Source organism: Gorilla gorilla, chromosome 17, assembly GCF_029281585.2.
Source record: "Gorilla gorilla gorilla isolate KB3781 chromosome 17, NHGRI_mGorGor1-v2.1_pri, whole genome shotgun sequence".
NCBI lineage: Eukaryota > Metazoa > Chordata > Mammalia > Primates > Hominidae > Gorilla > Gorilla gorilla.
In genome coordinates, this window is record NC_073241.2 from 54,417,501 (window position 1) to 54,437,628 (window position 20,128).

The 20,128-nt window shown below is 35.4% G+C and overlaps 1 protein-coding gene across 6 annotated transcripts in view; it reads right to left on the reverse strand.

Moving 5' to 3' along the window:
- Positions 1-20,128, reverse strand: part of ZNF521 (zinc finger protein 521) — a 289,814-nt gene that overhangs the window by 116,007 nt on the left and 153,679 nt on the right. For 4 of the 6 annotated variants that reach the window (XM_031003745.3, XM_063699131.1, XM_055368820.2 and 1 more), the window contains exon 4: positions 17,229-17,313. In XM_031003745.3, the coding sequence (XP_030859605.2) occupies positions 17,229-17,313 (85 nt within the window). The remainder of the gene's footprint in view (positions 1-17,228; positions 17,314-20,128) is intronic. The other 2 variants (XM_055368818.2, XM_063699132.1) reach the window with 1 other exon arrangement.

Sequence of the window (20,128 nt, forward strand, 5' to 3'; positions counted from 1 at the left end):
GCCATTGTTCCTCGTGGATTTTAGGAGGAAACCTGCACAATTTTGTTCTTGTTCTGTGACTGGAATTTACAGCATGTTTCAATTCCCTTTGCCTAACATAGCGACATATACAAAATGTAAAAAAGTATTAACATAAAAGAGTGTTCTTCTTCATTACTCCTTCTCTAATAACACATTTTGGCATCTAATAAATTATCTCTGTGGTTCAAAAGGAACTCTGCTAAAAAAAACTGTGATGAACATCATAAATCGTATTGTCAAGCTGCATATAGTATGCCAATTCCTTTCTCATGTTTAAATGAATGTGCAGTAACTGCGTTACTCCCTTTCCAATCATCCTATGGTGAATTCATGTACAGATACCTACAGAAAGAGGCTTCTAGAAATGTTGGAGGTTTCCAAGCCATTTCCCATTTCTAACAATAATTACACAACATGTGCGCTATTAGGACAGGACTGAGGCACATGTGTTTTCATGTACCGCAGGGTCTGTGATTCTGGGTTCCACACATCATTCCGAACAAAGCTCTTGCTATTTAAATCTATCCACTCAGCTTTCAAAATGATATGAACATAACCACTTGCCACTTTGCAGAGACATGAACATTTTTATGCTGCTCATTCACACATTAGTATTATGGAAAGCCATGTCCCATACTCAGGACGATTTACCCTGAATTTATCCATTTTTGTCACTTTGTTGCCTATTTCCTACCATTGCCAAAGAATTCTGATGCAGAAGCATACTTAGCTGTTTCAAAGTAGTTTGTTTTAAGAAAGTAGAAGAGAATACCTAGGCTAAGTCTTTACTTATAATGGAAAGATATAATGGAAAAATCTTTTAATGGAAAGATCAAATTTTATCTGAACCAAGGATAAGTTTTATTGCCTAGAAAATGACATCAACATCAGGCTTTGATGCAATGGTAGCAAAGCAATTGCTAAGAACACCTCAGCACAGGCTCCCACAGTGAGCAACTTGTGCATGTGTGAAGAGATGAATACTGCACCAGCTGAAAGTGATGTAGACAGATTCAAGAAGTGTGAGTTTCTCTCCATACACTAATGCACACTAGCTCTGTTCTGCTCACGCCTCAGTTTCTTTGTCTGTATAACAAAAGTAATGATAACAACCTCATATCATGGCTCAGGAGAATCAATGCTTGACACCTGTTCAAGTGCAAAACCAAACAAACCTCAAACCCTTTGAAATGTATTTCTTATGACTTATACTTCTTTTTCTTTTTTTCTTTCTTTCTTTTTTTTTTTTTTTTTTTTGGTGGTGGTGGCAGGGATGGAATTTCCCTCTATCCCCCAGGCTGGAGTGCAGTGGTGTGATCTCGGCTCACTGCAACCTCTGCCTCCCGGGTTCAAGCAATTCTCCTGCCTCAGCCTCCAGAGTAGCTAGGATTACAGGTGCCACCACATCTGGCTAATTTTTGTATTTTTAGTAGAGATGGGGTTTCGCTCTTATGCCTTATACTTCTATACATGATCATTTATTAAATCACTACCAATAGGGAGTTAGGTTTGAGATGGCACTCACAGCATTTTACAAACTAGTTGTTGGTGGTGGTAGTGATGTGTGTGTGTTTACGTGTGTGTATGTGTGTATATGTGTTTGTTTTAAACTTAGGAAAACCATGCTTCTTACAGAGAACTGTCCTGGAATTTTGAGTGTACAAGTTTGTTATTCTGAGCTATTTGATTAAATTTAACCACAGGAAACTCTTCCAAGTCCTAATGAAGCAGCAATTACATATAAAAGGAGCCAAGCCAAAAAACATCCTTTTCCAATATCTCTCTTTCAAATATCAGACTCCAATATAAGCTTTTGTACCATCTCCCTAAGCTGTTGGAAACACGCTAAACACAAGACACGGAGTGCTGCAGCAGTGAGTGTGTGGTGGAAGAGACTGACGGCGGGCACATGTCCACACACAGATGTATGCATGTGACACACACACACATGCACACACACACATTTAAATACACAAAGATGACAAAAATTTATTTTAAAAAAGGACCATAAAAATAGAAAACCATAGTTACTGACAAAAAATCTGAATTAGAATTCCGAAATCAGTCATGCAAGTTAAGACCTTTGATGTATGTATTTTAAAGTTTACTTTATAACATAGTATGTGCTAGTTCAAGGTATAGATTATGTAAAACAGACTTTTAGAGAAAGTTAAAAAAACTTTTTCATTTAGAAATGAAAGCCCTTTTTTGCCCCTAAACAAACCCACAACACTTGGAAGATTATAATTTTTTCTTAAAAGACACATGCACATCTAGTTTTAGCCAATGTATCCTTATAAGATAATGTATCCTTAATAAGATAAGTTAAATTGTTTTAGTAACTAAAGAAGTTACAATTGTCCTAAGCACCCTGGACATAGAATGCAATATTATACATACTATTTCCAGGTTTCCAACATCACATTTATCCCATGTGATGGTACATTTCAGCATAACAATGCAGTGGTTCTGGGATACAGGAGACACAGAAATAATGTCAAAAGCAATTCTTCACATTTGGATCTCACCACATCAGTGCAAATAATGAACTTAAAACATGAAAATACAAGTTGCTCCTTCTAAAGTATATGTTTTTATCTCTTGCAAAAAAAAAAACCCACATTTATTTCCAATGCCTCAAGGTAAAGAGGATGGCATCTATCAAAAGTGCAGAGAATGTCTGAAGGATTTAGAAGCAATCTTTTCATAATGCTTCTTTGGGTGAGGAAGTGGAGTTATGAGTTACTCAAAATTCATAAAGATTATTAAGTTTACATCCTTACAGAAGATCTGCTGCTACTCTATTTCTCCACCATACTGCCAGCATTCCAGCCCAAAACGATTGAGAACCTGTCTCTGGTTCAGGAAATCCATCCATTTTGTGGCATTAGTGCTCCGCTGCATAAAATAAAGGTTCTGCCTCATTCAAAACAACAACAACAACAACGGCATAAATTACTTTCAGTGAAGCAGCCTACAGTATCTGCCCTGAATTCATGGTACTCATTCTATCAGTATTCCTTCATGTAAGTGATTTTAACAGGTAAGTAAATTCCTATTTCAGCAGGTTTACTCCAGATTATCAGCTTGTGTGTCTGTGCCTGCTGGGCTATTTGAATGATTACCCTATCCCCCAAAGGCCTCAGCTAGGACTGATTCTGCACCCACGGCAGTGATCCCTCACAGTAAGGAAGCCTCCCACACAACGGTCAGCTTTCCTGCTTGATAAATTCCAACCTTTCAGCTCATCTAAACTGAGCCTATGGGCTTCATGTTTTTCCTTCTTCCTCTTCGCTTAGGTCTATGGGAAGTTATGAAACATATTTTTCTAGTCCTCCCAGGAGCAAGGCCAGGTTCACAATTTGACCTCAGAAACATAGCAGTCCTGCAATGCCAGACAGCCTGATAGAACTCAGTATTAGTGCTCTCTGCCTGGCCCACACAAACCATAACATGCAGCATGGAGCAATGTTACTTATGGGAAATGACAAGCAATGGATCAGTGGGGGAAAAATAATGGGATTTAATCACGTAAAAACATCACAGGCACACAGCTCCCTTTCAACAAGCTGCCCCACTACAGGTGAGGACACAATGTTCATAGGAAACTAACCACCTATAATTTATAATGGCGCTGCCTAACCAGCTATTTTGATCAGATGAAGTTATAGGATTCTTTACATACCCAGAGATTCTAGTTCCCATCAAGTCAATATCCCCCTAGAGAATGATTTTAAACATACATGCAAAAATATCTACCTATGCATTAGATAGATGTCTTAGATGTATGAGGAATGATCCCAGGAACAGTTTTAGGCTCATATAAAGGACTGTCGTCACAGACTAATTATAGACACTGGTACCGAAAAAGGAAGGCTGACCCTGCAGTCTTATTTACACAATTTCCAGCCAGAGGGCTATAATGTGGAGCCCCAGTGGGGGCATTTCTCTCTGAAACCCAAGGGCACCTGCATTAAGGAAACTGGTGTAAATGAATCCCTTTGCTCCATGACAGAAGAGAAGACACCAATACTTCAATTATCTTGATATGGAATACATATGCTGACCTTCTTGAATTCTACATAATGAGATACAGTTACCTCTTATTTATTTATTATTATTATATTTTGCATTTTACCATGCATTCAATTAGAAGAAGGACATTTTGAGGCAAGAATGATATGCTCTTTGGACAGAAGGTAGTGATTCAAAAATTGCAAAACTTCAGCTTTCAAAAATAGCCTAAGTGACCTCTTGCAGTACTCTGACCACTCCGCAGCAGGCAGGAGGCAACCCCTGTGAAGAGCAAATTCTGGCAAAGTTCTCTCTTCACAGATGATGCACAGCTTAAGCTATAATGAGTTTTTGGGTTACAAATGCTGAACGCATTAATATTCCTTGATGATAATTATCACAGTATAAGCACCTTCCCCAATGTGAGTAGCATAAAGCAACTGAAGCAGCATTTTTACTATATTTGAAACAAGCTGGAAAATGGGATTTTCTACTCTTGTAACCTGAGGTCAACATACATCAAGCATTGCATATTAAACACACCTATATGTGACGCCCATTTCGCTTCCCTTCCCTTCTCCTTCATGTATACTTAAAGCTATCTCCTTTATTCATTCTTTATTATAAAATTCTTGGTATGAACATATATGTGATATACGTAATCTCAAAACAAAATGTACTTCCACTGCATCATAATGAAACCTATGTTTCTTCTTATGAGAATACAAGTAGCAAATAAGATCAGCAAGCCGTGTTCTACAGATGAGATGTGTCTCTGTGCAGTTTGAATGAATACTGTGGTCACTGGCTGCATATAAAATAGGATGAAAATCAGAGTCTAGCAAATAGGCTTCTAGAAGAGTCAAACACACATTTCATATAAATCTGAACAAACGACCAGTCTTTACCTTTACACCTTCAAAACTAATAATACTGATAAGCATGGAAAGGTTTAAATGTGAATTCAAACCTACCAACGTGGTGACAGTAATGAAGTCAGCATCATATTTACTGGCAATATTTTTGCCTAAGGCTCCTAGATACCAATTTTCACTCCAGATTAAAAAAATAATTACTGTTATTTGGGTAATAACTATCAAATATTATAAGAAAAACTGATAAAGGTGATCCATTATGCATTATCCATGTGTACAACAATATCTGTCTAATACTCATTATTTGCTCCAGCATACCCAAATTAAAGGCTGAAAAGATTCAATATACTATATCCTAATTTGATTTGATAATATGCTATGAATGGACTATAAATCAATTTCCCCTCATCTCTCTTTCTTCCCCTTCCCCTACTCAGTTAAAAAAAAATGGAAATATTTATTATAAAGCTCAACTGATGTTAAGACAGCTTAAAATAATCACAATTCAGGTCTTCTTACTAACATGCTATAATGTCAAGTTAGTACTCTATGTAATTAATGCTAACAGCACTTTGACTTAGTGACAAAATGAAAACCAGTGTGAACCTTTAATCCAAAGAATGTAAATTGGTTGAGGTATTCAGTAGGTGTGAATCTGTTGAACTCATTTGTACCACGTTACCCTACACTTCATTTAGAAAATAAGCCATGCTACAACTGCCTCCAGTTCTCAAGCATCATTTTTACTTATGTGCTGCAAAAATGTCTTAAAATCCCATTTGAATAGATGGTAGGGTTACAAGGCAACCTTTGCTAAATATTTAACAGTACTATCGGCGTATTAAATAGTATAATGTGAGAGCCATGAAAGCATGATATACAGGGTTTGCCTTCTTCAACTTAATGCTGGTGCTCGTTTGAAACACTCCGCGAGCCCATTCATCAGCAGAACTGATGCATTTTAAAAAGTCCTCATTTACTAGCAGATAAATGTGGTTAGAGAACCTTTTTAGTGTAGAAATGACTGAAAACCTATTTGATTTTACTGTTCAAAATTTGCTTTACTATGGCTAGGGGAAAAAAGAGCTTCACTAAACATTTAAAAGGCCATTTTGAAATAACATGTAAAAGCTAAAGGAACACAGCTTTGAAATAGATAGGGGACGGTATATTTTTTGGTTCACCAAAAATACATCAAAACAAGGCAACAGATTTATAGACAGCTGATACAGCACATATATTCATTGAATCTGGAAATATTATCTCAAAAAACATAATTATATAAGGAGATTACCCACTGAGACTCTTGCCTGACCGTGACATTGTTGGCAGGTGACTTCATTTGCATCTACTCATAATTGCTTTTTTTTTTTTTAAAAAATGGGTGAATACTATTTTGTATACATTAAAATATTTCTAACTACAATTATGCCTTTTAAACAAGTTAACAGCATATTTTAACCTGTTACAGTAGACAGAAAGTAGGAATTCTCTTTGACGATGTATTTCTCTTCTCGAAGAGATATAATATAGACTAATTTAAAGAAAACCCCCTTTCTACTGGAGGTCTGCAGAGTTCACATTTATTCTGTAAACACTGTAACAATGATTATCTGTCCTCCCAGTTCTCAGTGGAGACTCTTTTGAAAACGTCTTGTGGTGACTTACTAAATTCAGGCTATTTCAATTAGTATTACTGCACATTAAAAATTAATTGCATTACTGAGTGGATTAAGGTTTAAATTTCAATTCTACAGTATGTGCACTAGAAATGACAGCTAAAAATCAATGCTCTTTGGCCCACAATTGGAAGTGTGTGTGGTTGAATAGCGTGGGACTGGCGTCACGGGCCAACCAGTTTTAAAAGACTTGATAGTTGTATTGAAGGTGTGTCAGTTCTAATCCTAGATTTTAGTTTGAATGCTGCGCAGTAGCCCAGGCTCAGAAAGAGAAAAACAAAACAACAGCTGCACTAACAATTTGAAAAAAAAAATGGACACAGGTACTAAAATTATGACAACAAAAGGAGTAATAGTGCCCCTAAATACACATCTAATTATCCCTTGGTTAAAAGCTTGTTCACAATTCTGTTCAATCACAGTGCAGAATCTCTGACTTCAATCCACATTATTTTGCTATTAGTTACTAGGTAAAAACAGTAGACCAGGGGCGGGAAACAGGCTATTTTGTAAAGAAAACAACTAGTGTATACAATATTCATAATGACTTTATCTATGTCTTAAGGAAACCTAAAAAGATATTGAAAATACAAATCTTTTCTTTAAGAAGTAATCCCATCCAGACCTCTATTTTAAAATGAATTATTAAACCTCTTTGGGGAAAGGGACAAATTAGAATGGGCAATAGTTGACCATTTTGACTACAGATTTATAACATCTATACAAAATGGGTAAAAAGAAATGTGTCACTTTTATTTACAGTAAATTTGTTCTTTTAAGAAGATGAAGAGGAGAGACATTGTAAATGAAGTCAACAAAGTAAAGAGGCATCGATAAAGAACTGCAAAACCACCCAGGGTCTCTGGTTTTGGAATTGAATGGTGATTGGTATGTGCATAAGAGAAAAAAATGATGTCTGCAGTGTTCCTCAAGATGCCCTCTGTGTTGCACCGGTGGCCAACAGTAAGTTCGGCAGCAAGAGAGTAAAGAAGATGGGAAGTAATAATAACAATAAAAAGAATAATCTGGTGCAAATGGACCCCAAGGTGTAGTTGTCATCCCTGTGCAACAATCACCCTTCACTGCAATTTACTGATGTTGCTTCATTACAATACAGCATATAAAGGGGCAATGCACAAAGTCACTATTTAAAGCTACATGGTTAGAAGCAGTGCATCCCACCCTAACAGGCACCATTATGGGAGCTAAGTCAGATTGTTCAAAAGTGAATTGACCTGTAAAAAAAATAAATAAATAAACAGAGGTGAAACCTGAATGCAGCATGGTGCTAAATTTGGGGAGAAACAGAAGAAAAGGTAGCAGGAAAAAGTTTTTCCTTAGTGAAATATTATAGGGATCCCAAATTAATCTGGATTAAAACATCCTTTGAGAGTGTAACAACTTGTGGCTTTGCTAAAAGGAAAAGATAAAGAATATGATGTTTCCTGTTTGGAAAATATAAACAGGCTCTCCATTTTCTATTTTTATCCCTCATAAAATGAACTGAAATAATGTTTTTAGGTAAACATAACACTGTAAATTCAGGTTAATATGACTGAAAAGAGAGAACGACTGATTTTTCTAATTTTTGTCTGCTGTAATTGAAAGTCTTACTTTTCAGTCAGTGCTCAAAAGATGCTGAGGCAATGTGTTATGGGGAAAAAAAGAGATTCTCTCCTCACCAAGGATCATTGAGTATGTCATTGGTTAATTCTTGCTCTATGCTTCTCATTAGCATTACTCTCAAGTTTCTGGTTATCATATCCGAAATATTAAGACATAATAACTATGAAGGTGCAGATAATTGGATATTAACCAGAACATACTTGACTGGGCAGGAGGTAGAGCCCTGCTTAAACTAATCCTGAAATATATTAATCACCAATTAATGAAAGGGTTTCAAATTCATTTCTATTATAGAACACCTCTGAGTATCTAAGCTTTTTCTAACAAAATGACTTGGAATAACAGGGTACAAATAAGAAATACAGCCATCTGATGACGGCTTGAATTAATTCTTTACAGCTTGTTGTCAGGTAATCATGAAAACTATAGTTAAAGCCTTACTTACTCTTTACAAAGTCTGATGAAACGAAGGAACTCTTTTCAAAGTTCAGTGGCCTCTGTTTAATATTCCAAATTTATCCCTTTAAATAACAGAGCCATAGCTAAATATTTCATCAGAGAGCTGTCAGAATATTATCCAAGTCTTCCACCTCCAGACCTTCAGCTCAATAACAGATGTACTCTTACAATATAAAGCCAATTAATAGAAGCCCAGAGAACTCCAGTAAAGACATGCTTTATACACAGTGAACACTCCATGGCACTAGGTTGATGAATTAAGAGATAAAAACCTTGTCTAGTAGAAATGTCACCCACCACTTACTTACATGGAAATAAAGTAATGCTAAAAAAAAAAAAAGAAAGAAAAAGAAACAAAAAGAAGAAGAAAACATAAAGAGGAACAAATGGAGAAGAAAAGTCATACTTCTGTACGTTCCATGTGGCTGCAAGATTGTGTCTGATATGTACGTCTCACAGGCGTTTTATTAGTTTGGTTTAAAAAGCCTCACTGTGCTCTGTGAAAAATCTTGCACAAGTGCTCTTTAAGTTAGATAAACCGCTAGAAAAATGCCATTCATCTTAAAGAAAAAAGTAAAATTTCTAAGAACATTATTTTCCTAAAGAATATTATTTTCTTAAAGTGTGAAAAGAGACTGTAATCTCTTTTCATACTTAAAAGACGCAGTTCCCCAAAACTCTGAGGAAGACTTACATTTTTATGTCAGAGAAAACAAGGTGTCTGAATTAATGCAATGTAAGCGTGAACTTAAACGATACAATTTCTCTATTTCTCCTGCCTTGATTCACTTAATTTGATGAAAATAGTAAGAAAACGCTTGTTACCTCAGAGTTTTTTTTTTTTAATTCTGTTTGTTGACTTTAATTTTAATAACTCTTAAATAAGCACTCACAGCAGATGGACTTAAAATATGCTGGCAAGCAGGCCCTTTTATCAACAATTTTGCCATAGAAATACACAAACATTTCAATGGCTCTTCATTAGCAAACAAATCAACAAGTGATATTTTAATGCATGACTTTATTCCATCTCTGTGGGGACTGCAGTTGAGAGTGTGATGTACAGTACAGAGAAAGGAATCATCAGCCACAATGTCCCAGGGCTCTTTCCATTGAGGACTTCGCAGCCTCTGCTTAAAGACTGCATTTAATTGACTGATAGACAGTAGCTTCTTTGTTCACAGAAGACAGTGAAGTAATGGCAGCTTGAAAATCGTACCATCTACAGGGTCTCCTGAGACTAGTAACAGGGGGATATGTGTCAGGAATAAATAAATAATCTAATTATTAAGCCACTTCCTGTCAAGTTAACTCCAATTTGTTGGCTTTTGAAGGCAACAAAACGAGGCATTTTTCCTCATTATGCTTCTCTTTTTATACCAGTGGTAATCACAGGCGGATTAAAGGGTGCCTGATTGGTTTTTTTGTCAAGGAACTGAGAAGCAGCCAACAGTACAGAAAAACAGAGTTGGGGTTAGAAGAAATTTCATGCTTGTCTCCTTTCCAGCTCCCTAACAGCCCACACGGCTGCCCCATACAGAGCTGCCAGCTGTACAGCAAATGTGTACCCCTCCAACTGAGGCCTACCGGGCCACAGGCGCCATCCTGAGAGCTGTGAGATACCTTGCAATCTTGGCAGGTAGCTACTGCTGTCATAGGCATAATTCTAAAGGTGACCTACGAAACCCCATCAGCTCACCAAATGCAACAATATGAGCAGCTGAAGTTCGACACCCACTCTCCATATTGGCTCCCTTTCCTTTGTTTACTGCTATTAATGGCCCTGAAACGAGGAAATAACCTATGGAAATAGGTCATCAGAGACCTTTTCCTTTGATGTGTGTGAACGGATTCTGTGGAAATAGGTCACGATGTGTGTGTGTGCATGGGCAAGCATGACTGTGCAGGGATCTATATCTTTTTAGGTATTACTGATGACTTTTAGTGCCCTCCATTCAGAAATGCTTTGCAAGCTTCATTCAGAAACAGATACCCACATCTGATAAGGAACATATCAAAGAGTGAGTGAAAAACCGATACATTAGTGATACATTCTACCGGAAGTCAAAGGTGAGGACAAAATGAGGTCCAGAAGCCCTGCCATTGTATGTCAGCCAGTCACATGGCCGTAACCAACTGGTAGGGCCTCTCTTCCTAGCGTCTCTGTGCTGAGCCTAGGACGACAGGCTGGCATCCAGTAATTCTCCTTGAGAACAACATTTTTCTGCCCCTTTAGGGGCAGTGTGTTCTAAAGAGTAATAAGACACTGAATCTTCGATCTATGGCCTCAGCCACAATCCTCAGCCTCACAGAAAATTAACATCATAAGAAATGTCTAGCACGCTATCTTTGGGGTTTATAAATTAAAAAGTACACTAACTGCCAGTATTTTTTATTCTTGTAAATCAAAGCTGCTAGACGCAAGCTAAAACACATGATTTGTCTTTTAATAGCTTAACCCTGAAATTGAGTGACAGACCTGAAGACTTTATCCCAGGTTCCTTAAGAAATGAGAATCCAAAGAATCACGATGAGCTCTTAAAAACTCTGCCTTCCTCCAAGAAGTCATTTTTCTTTGAGTTTCTTTTAAATTGTCTTTGTTTTTAGGAAGGCTGATCATATGGAGCCTTGGTAAGTTCCTGTGGCCCCCTCTTTGCACTTGGTAAGCAGTACAGCTATGTTATATTTATGCCCGCGTATGTCCTTTCTAAATACATCCTGAATTTTTGCTAAATTGTGCAGATAATTAAACCCTCTTCATATTTACAGTCTGCTTCATTGGTACCATGAATTCTGTTTTCAGTTACTGTCTGCAAATTCCCTCTCTGAACAATTTCATACTAAGCAATAACACTTCATTTTACATAAGTTTTATCTGATGTCCCCATACAGAGCTGCCAGCTGTACAGCAAATGTGCGGTTCTCAAACTGAGGCCTACCAGGCCACAGGCTCCATCCTGAGATCTATGAGGCACCTTGCTGTCATTGGCAAGCGTTCCCTGCTATCTCTGTGACCATCACTCCACACTGCACACAACTTAAAATCATCTGATTATTAGAATTTGTGGCCCACACTCCATTTTATCCTTTATTTAATCTATCCCCAGATCACACATTTGTTTAAATGTTTTGGCTGGTTTACAAATCATGCAGCCATCTGCACAGTAGGTGTGACACCATTTTTTAGACAAAAGTTACGTTATAAACAAAGATAAAGTCATTTGAAATGCTTTGGTGTTTGTTATTCTGCCTGGTTCACTTGGACCAACTCTAAGAAATAAATAGAATTATCTGTGTAAATCGATGAACATCTATGAAAAACAACACCCAGCAGAACGCCCAGCTTGCTCCATTACCTACGTTAATATCATGACAGCTGAGGAGAGATGACCTGGCCCACTTCTCATCTCTCCTGTACAGATGGCTATTAAAGAGAAAGTATCCCTTTTGTATGGTCCATGTAGAAACCCTTTATGGGCTTTTCAAATAAGCCAGCATTGCCCACATGAGGGTAGCTTTCTGTTACCATTAAACTGCCCAGATTTCATCTTTTTTAATCCAGCTCTTGATGAAATAAGCCAGTGTTTTATCATATTTAACACCAAATGCTTGTTTCTTAATTCTCTGAATTTTGTAAGCAATCAAATAAGGATGTTTTTTTAAAAAGGGGTTCAGTCATCTTCTCATTTAGAATGAATGTAAATCAAGGTTCCAAAAAATCTCAGTGATTTTGAGCTTCTTAGGATAGCATGGAGATTATAAACACATATGTATACCCACACATATAGGCATTATTGTTGATCCATTTCTATTCATTCTTTTGAAACCAGTCAGTGAAAGCAAGAGTTTAAAGGGCGACATGGACCTTTCTCTTCCTATGCAAAGATCCATATATTTGGATATTTTCCCTTAGGACATAAAATCCTAAACTACTATGAACCTCAAAATACTGGTTTTAGTCTTTTCTAAAGCAAGTGCACTCAAGCTGAAATGCTTCAGAGGTGATACTGAAAGTCGCAAAACGATAATGAAGATTAGTCACATAGTACACTACTCACTAAAGAAATGAAAGGAAAAGAATGCCATTTGTGACCTTGGGCACCAAACAAATTGCAGGAAGTATGAATGCCACCTGCCACAAGAACAGACTAAAATTTCACCACACTGTTAAGAATGGATTTACTCATTCTTTATGCCTTGACATCAGTGATATATATCATGTGTAACACCACACATAGAGTATGTATCTTCCTGCATATGCTGGAGAGAGCTTAATCTTTTCCTGGTTTTTTGAAAATCGTGATTATCTATAAAATACCGAGTATTTATTAGATATATAAATAAAAAGTCAGTATTTTTGCATCAGTATTTTCTTATTAGCTATCCTTTACAATCCTAAATTCTAGTTCTGCTTTTCTAAGAGACAAACATATTTGCTTCTTCAAAATGCTTTAACATTACACTTGATCTATCTAGGACACGTTTATTAGTGACTATTTCTGGATTTTCCTATCTTTTACAAAACGGGTTATTCTGACACTTAGACACAATTTTGCCATTACAACACTGGTCTCTCTAGTCAGATGAAAAAAATAAAACATATTAAGTAACCATTTCTAAGTATATTTTTAAAAATAATCCTTATGTAAATGGCTTGTACCTATTCCATTCATTTTCTCCATCCATGAACTTTGAAAGGGAGGCCTGGAAATGGCCATAGCTATATCCTGACTACTTGTCCTCCAAAGTCCATAACTATAGTAATCAATTCCAAGGATAATGGTATTTCTCCCCTTTGATCATTCTTTTGTCAAGCTGACTGGCCTTCGATGGTGAGTGTACTGCTGGTTGTCTACCACCAGCCGCTCGCAATTTGCTCACTATGTTTCATGAGACAGTTGTTTGTGGCTGTTTGGAACACATTTGTCTCTTTGGGGATTTATGCGCTAGTTGCAATGCCAACCTCCATAGTGATCGAAATTTCTTTCTAACTAAAATAGATAATTAGAGGCTGGTAATTATTGGTCAAGAATTATCAGAGTGAAAAAATTAAGCTTCTCATAAATAGTTCTTGGCAATGTCATCTCTTTATATTATCTCATGCCTAACAGCCCTTTATTCAGAGCACTTACAAATTTACTCTATGCTGTTGAGCCTCATAATTTTATATGAGGCAATCCCTTTGCTGGGTTAAACACATTTAAATTCTCTTGTTTCATCTCTATTTGTGCTAATCCATACCAAAGAATAATAATAATAACAGACAGCTCAGAGAGGAAAATAACAAATAAATATTTACTATGCTGATAGAAAAGAGAAGGGTGAATAGGAAATTAAAGCACCTAATACACACTGGTATCTTGTTGTATTCTCAGGTCAAAAGCCAACATAAACTACGTGAAATGAGCAAAGGAAGAGAGGAAAAATTTTCTCACTGGCACAGATCTTAAAAGAGGGAAATCTTTTCCCCAGGAAAGCTGTTAAAATGTTTTGTAGCTCTTTTTGTGTGTGTGTAAAGAAGAAAAGAAACCCCTGAATAGTCACTGGTCTGATTTCATACTGAAACTCTGTCAAAATGTGGTGAAGAGGGAGGTTTTCTTTTTTTCCTTAACAGACATAAGTCAATTCCCTAGTGCATTTTTATCGAGTAATTATTCTCGCAACTCAGACCATGTGTCCACACCTTGCTGCAAAACTGCACTTAAGAAGAGCACCTCTGGTATGTACCTGGTAGAAACATTGGTGATTTCCCTTTCACAAAATGTCCCTGGCCAACAGCCTGAGACCAGCACATCCAGAAAGATGCGTGGCGGTTGCTTGACACTGAGATTGCACACAAACATAGGTGCCACAGAAGCAAATGCAAATGACTTGAGTAAAGAAGGAATTTAAAGTTACACCTCATTGGGTCGTCTGTAGATCTTGTTTTCCATCAGGTGACATAATCCTTCCTCTACATTGATTGAAATGTAAAACAAAATCTGCAAAAACACTATATACCCTCTTAACAAAAGGAGTAAGAGGCTTTTCAGATAGTCCCTAATCCCCCTTCCTCTATTAAATGTCTAGTTGAGATTATTTTTTGATTAGACAAAAAAAACACACACAGATACACAACCTAAAAATACCTACCCTCAATGGAGGTATTTTAGCTAACAAAATAATGCAGCCTGCTTCCTTTGAAAGACTAAATAGCACGCTGGAATTCTAAAAAGGGGTATCTTAGCCTTTGTGACTCCCTTGGTTTTTGCATTCTCTCTAGATACTAACAGCACGAATAGGGTGTAAGGACTTGGATGCACGGTCAACAAATAAAACAATTAAATGGATGCTACTCATTTGTTTAGGCCTCAAGTGCAAGAGAATTACATATTTTTATTATTAAAAAATGGCATGAATATTAAATAACTAGACCCTCTGTGAAAAGGAATGGAATGTGCTTCTCTGATGAAAGGTGAATTGTTAAATGCTCAGGTCCCAAGAGGTAAGTGTCTTATTAATCCACTATAAGGTAGAAGGGAAAAAGCCTTGGGAAAGCACTAATGATGCAAGGAATATAAAATAAATACAAATAGGAATGATATAAAGCAATTTAAAAAGAAGACAAAACAAACTGATTAATGTTTATAGGCAAAATGATACTAAAATTGGAAAATCAAAAAGTCCTGTTATGCTGAACATTCAATTGAAATTCTAAATGTGCAAAAGAGTATTAACATTGTGGTGAAAATATATTCAACTATTCATCTATGTACTGGGACAATAATAAATCCAGAAACAAAAGTAAGTTTACATTGAATAGAACTAATGAGAAGCATGACCATAAAATTTCACTGAATTTCCCATAAACTGCAAACTTCTAAGGACTGCTTTCATTCAAGCCTATCTAAAAGTGCAGCATGAGGTAGAATCATGAATGACTGCCACCAACACAGTCTACTCAAGAAATAAAGAGACGGGAAATATTAACATTTATCATTTGGCAGGAATTCATTTTTTCTAAGCTGCTCCTCTCCTCTAAAAAGCTGTTTTAAAAGTTTATATAAGGTATTTTTTACAATCTCAAACAGAAGGGAATTGCAAGGAAACACCTGAATCTCTCCTACATTTTGCCATTATCTTCTAATCACTCACTAAAGCTGTCAACGCTATTGTCACATTGAAGGATATACTATTTAATATATGAGAAATCACGAATAATATTAATATTTAAATCTGGAAAATATAGAGATGAATTGATCAATATTTTAGCTCTTATGTATAAGTTCCATTTTGCACAAATAAGCTCTTAGTCATTTATAAGCAACAACCCCCCGAAAGACCTATCATTTGAAAACTATAAAGCACATCCTATTGAAAAATTATCAATCAATTTTCCAACATGCTTTTGAATTTATCTTCATTAATTTATATAAGAAAAATGGAAGTTTTGTTATAGCTTTAATGATCAGAAATGACAGGGGAACAACCTTCCACTAAGCATTCTTAGAATATTTCTAATTAGTATACAGTAAAACTTATTCCCCCCTGAAAACAAGTTCATAGTCTAAACTGTTGAATTTTCTTTCCTGTCTTACAGAGTTTCATAGTAGGAGAGTATGAGGTTAATTTGACTTTTTAAATATTATAATTATTTATGGTATTATGAAATACCATGAAGTGAGTATGAAACAGAAAACTCACAGTATAAAAAACATAAATGAGTAACAAAAATAGCATAAAGTAATAGCAATTGTCATTGTACTAGTAGAAAAATGATCTGCTTGATAAAGTTTAACTGGCTGGTAAAACGTTTAGTGTTATTACTAAATGCTTATCAAATTAAAAAACATAGGCAGTAATCCGTGAGGAATTAAGAAATAATGGGACAATATGAATAAGTTAAAAAAATATCCTTTTGGTTTTAGGCCATGTGATAAATGCAAAATCCTAAAAACAATGGCCTGGAGTAACTTCAGAAATCTTTCCCCAAACTACTTTTATAAAAATCTATGGAAAATTTGGTGGGGAATAAAAAATGATTACTGAATTCTTTACATGATCTTTATGATCATGATTATTTCCAGGCTGTTGAAACCATACATATAAAACTATTTTATGGCTATTTAAATTATTTATGTTTCCCTATCACAAGAACTCGCTGCTTTAGATGTTGATACAAAGATGTTCAAGCAACACACAACAGTGCCATTACCGTAATAACTTCTGAAATTAAAACCTGTCTAAAACTCTATGGAAAGCTAACATCCAGTTCATTAACCATTCCTGTTAGTTTTCAATAATGCAAAAATGATTAGAAGTTTAATTTGTTAATCACCTGTGTTTTGACTGGCAGTAGATATATAATCCTCTGCAGAAGTCTAAACTAGCCCTTGCAGAAAATAAAATGTGCTAATACCTTATCAGGACTAATAACAGAAATTTTAAAAAAATCAATCATGCTGAGGAAAAACATTGATGGTTGAACAATTAATTCATCTTTAACTCTGTTTAATGGTGATATACACAAGCAGAAGAAACATCTATCTGTAATAAGGTTTAGAGTGTCACTCACCAATCATGTGATTTGCAACATGAACCTGAATATCCCATTCATTGTAGAAAACCATCTGACACTTGATGCATTGATAGGTCTTCTTCTGAGAAAACAAGTATAAACAGAGTTACTTAGACACATGGACTTTTAATTGTTTCTTTGTTTAAAAAACATTTTTCTGAGATGCTGGTCTTACCTATGTTGCTAAGAAACAAACTAAACTACAGGGCCCCTTGGCCCAAGTTCCACGAATTCCTTACTTAGACCTTACGGCTTGATCCCAACACTATATTTTCATTTGCAGACATTTAGAAGAAACAGAAGCACATAATTATGGTATAATATATTTTTAAAGATCCCTAAACTCAAAAACAGAAGGTTTTAAAAACCAGAAGTATTACAAAAATACAGTTTAAAAAAACATGAGTATTAAAAAAAAATCTACAGAGTTTCAGAAACCAATGTCTTTGAAGATCAGGCAAAATTTCATTCTGACCAACATAACTGGGGTGTTGCTTCTAGATATCCATAAGTAATACGGCTAATAAGTTAAGATTCATGGATGCTAGCTAAAATATTTAGAGATATAATTTTTAGTTAAAGTCTACAATTTAAATGATGTTTTAGAAGTTGCTAAGCATTAGTATTTAAATATGTACCTCATCCTATAAAGAAATAATATCATAATGAACATTCTAACACTATTTTATCATTTTACACAACAGTCCTGGGAAGTAGAGCAAGATTTTTATTATAATTCTTATAGCATAAATGAAGAAACTGAGGTCCAGAGAAATAGAAAGATTTGCGTGATGTCATGGTGCCGTACAGCTGGGAAGAGAAATACTTTTGATTCTAAATGCTAGTAGGCTCTCTGATTTCTGAATCATAAAGCAGCCATTATAATTTTACATCTTTATTATTGAGTCCCAGTACCTATTAGATGAACTCAATAAATAGAGTATTAGCTGTGTTTTCCAGAACACATACTTACATAAATTCCTTTTTGATGAAACTTAATATTTGTAATTAAAAACCATGTTGGAAGACAAAATAAACCATTATGAAAATAATCCATTTTTAAAATTTCCCAAACATGAGAAAATTACATTTGTAAAATCACATAAATGACATTTTCTTATGAGCATTTTTTACAGAATTATCGTTTCATTTGAAATCATATAAAATTGTTTTACTAATGGTATTAATAAGGAAATACCAGCCTGTAAATTACAATCAATTTTAAGGAACTGAAGTTCTTTAGAACTTAACAAAATCAAAGTTAAGCACAAACATTTAGCATAATTCAAGATTTAAAATCATAAATGCCATTAATATAAATTTTTCCTAATTATTGTAATTTAACATAATATTTTCTTCTGCAACAGGGCCAATATTCCTTGTAAACTACAGAAGTACAGGCATATTTCCATTGGAAGCTGTCTAAATCACCTGACGGTCTTTGTACATTAGGCATATTGCGAACTGAATGTGCTGAATCTAAACCTAACACGGACTTCAAGCACCCTGACAATCACCAAGGAAGATTGACTACACTGAGCTGTTTACAAGATGCTTTTGATGGTGACATATAGAGCAACATGTGTTACGTAAATAACATCTATCCCTTTTTTAACAATATTTCCCTTTAGAACTAGTTAGAAAATATTTCTTACTCCCTGATGACCTACATTATATATTGTTTATTAGCATACTTCTAGCATTATTCCTGATATGTGACCTTGCTGAAAAACAAAGAAACATAAACTTAATGGCTAGTCTTTTCTCTTGTTAGCACAGTAGAACATACAATATGTCGAAAACTGTCTCCAAAAATGATGACTGATGAATATGTTGGCAGAATATACTAGGGCTTTTTTTTCCCCAGTCTAATAATAAAGAATAAAATCACTTGAAAAGCCAAAATAATAAAATGCCAGCACTTACTAATATCTTCAAAATGAACTGACACATGTAAGTTTTCTTTTATCATTGAATGAAAATGCTTTTGCCACTACTGATAATTCAAACATTAATTCTCTCCACTCATAAAACTGTCTAAAATACTATGTTATATTTTTTATTAACAAAGCCATATTCTTATCTATAAGCTCCTAAATTTACGGCTAGATAAGAATTTACTGTGATCAAAAACAATGAACCGTGATTTTAAAATACTGAAGCTTGAACTCTACTTCACCATATTTTTCACATTTCCCAAATACAAAGCAATGATATGCAAATTGGGATGTGTTAAGGGTTTTCTTTTTAAAGCCATGATGTAAAATTCATTTTTACCCTCAATTTTTAAAACGTTGATGTTAAATGACCTTTAAAGCATCTCTCATTATAATTATAGATTCTTCGCAAAATATTTGAGAGATCCCTGCATACCTGTACACCATCTTTAAGTAAAGGGATTATAACATCTGAACAGTGTCAGCCTTGGGGAACTCATTCCCTTGGAGGTAAATGTATTCCACCTCTGTGTGGCTAAAATTATGAGAGAATTCTTCCTAATTCTAGACCCAAATCTGCTTTTCTGCCACTTTCACCCATTGGCCCTAACTCTAAGCTCTGGTGCTACAAAGAAGAGGTTGAATCCATTGTCTAATATGACAATTACATTAGCCCCTTTTCAGACTGAACGTAGGGGCACAATGTAAGAAATACTTGGAATTACCTCCCTTCCTGGTTACCTATCTCCAGGTCAATGTTTTAAGAAACAGAACCCCAAATGAAGTGCCATACTCCAGGTATGATCTGACCCTTGCAGAGTACATGAGGATTGTCATCTCCCTTAGGACAATTACTTACATTTATATAAAAGACAACAAAAAAAGTCAAGTGAGATAATTTCTTTTAAAAGCAGATAAAAGTAGAAACAGAACTTCCATTGTTTGGGCCCCAGATTGGCC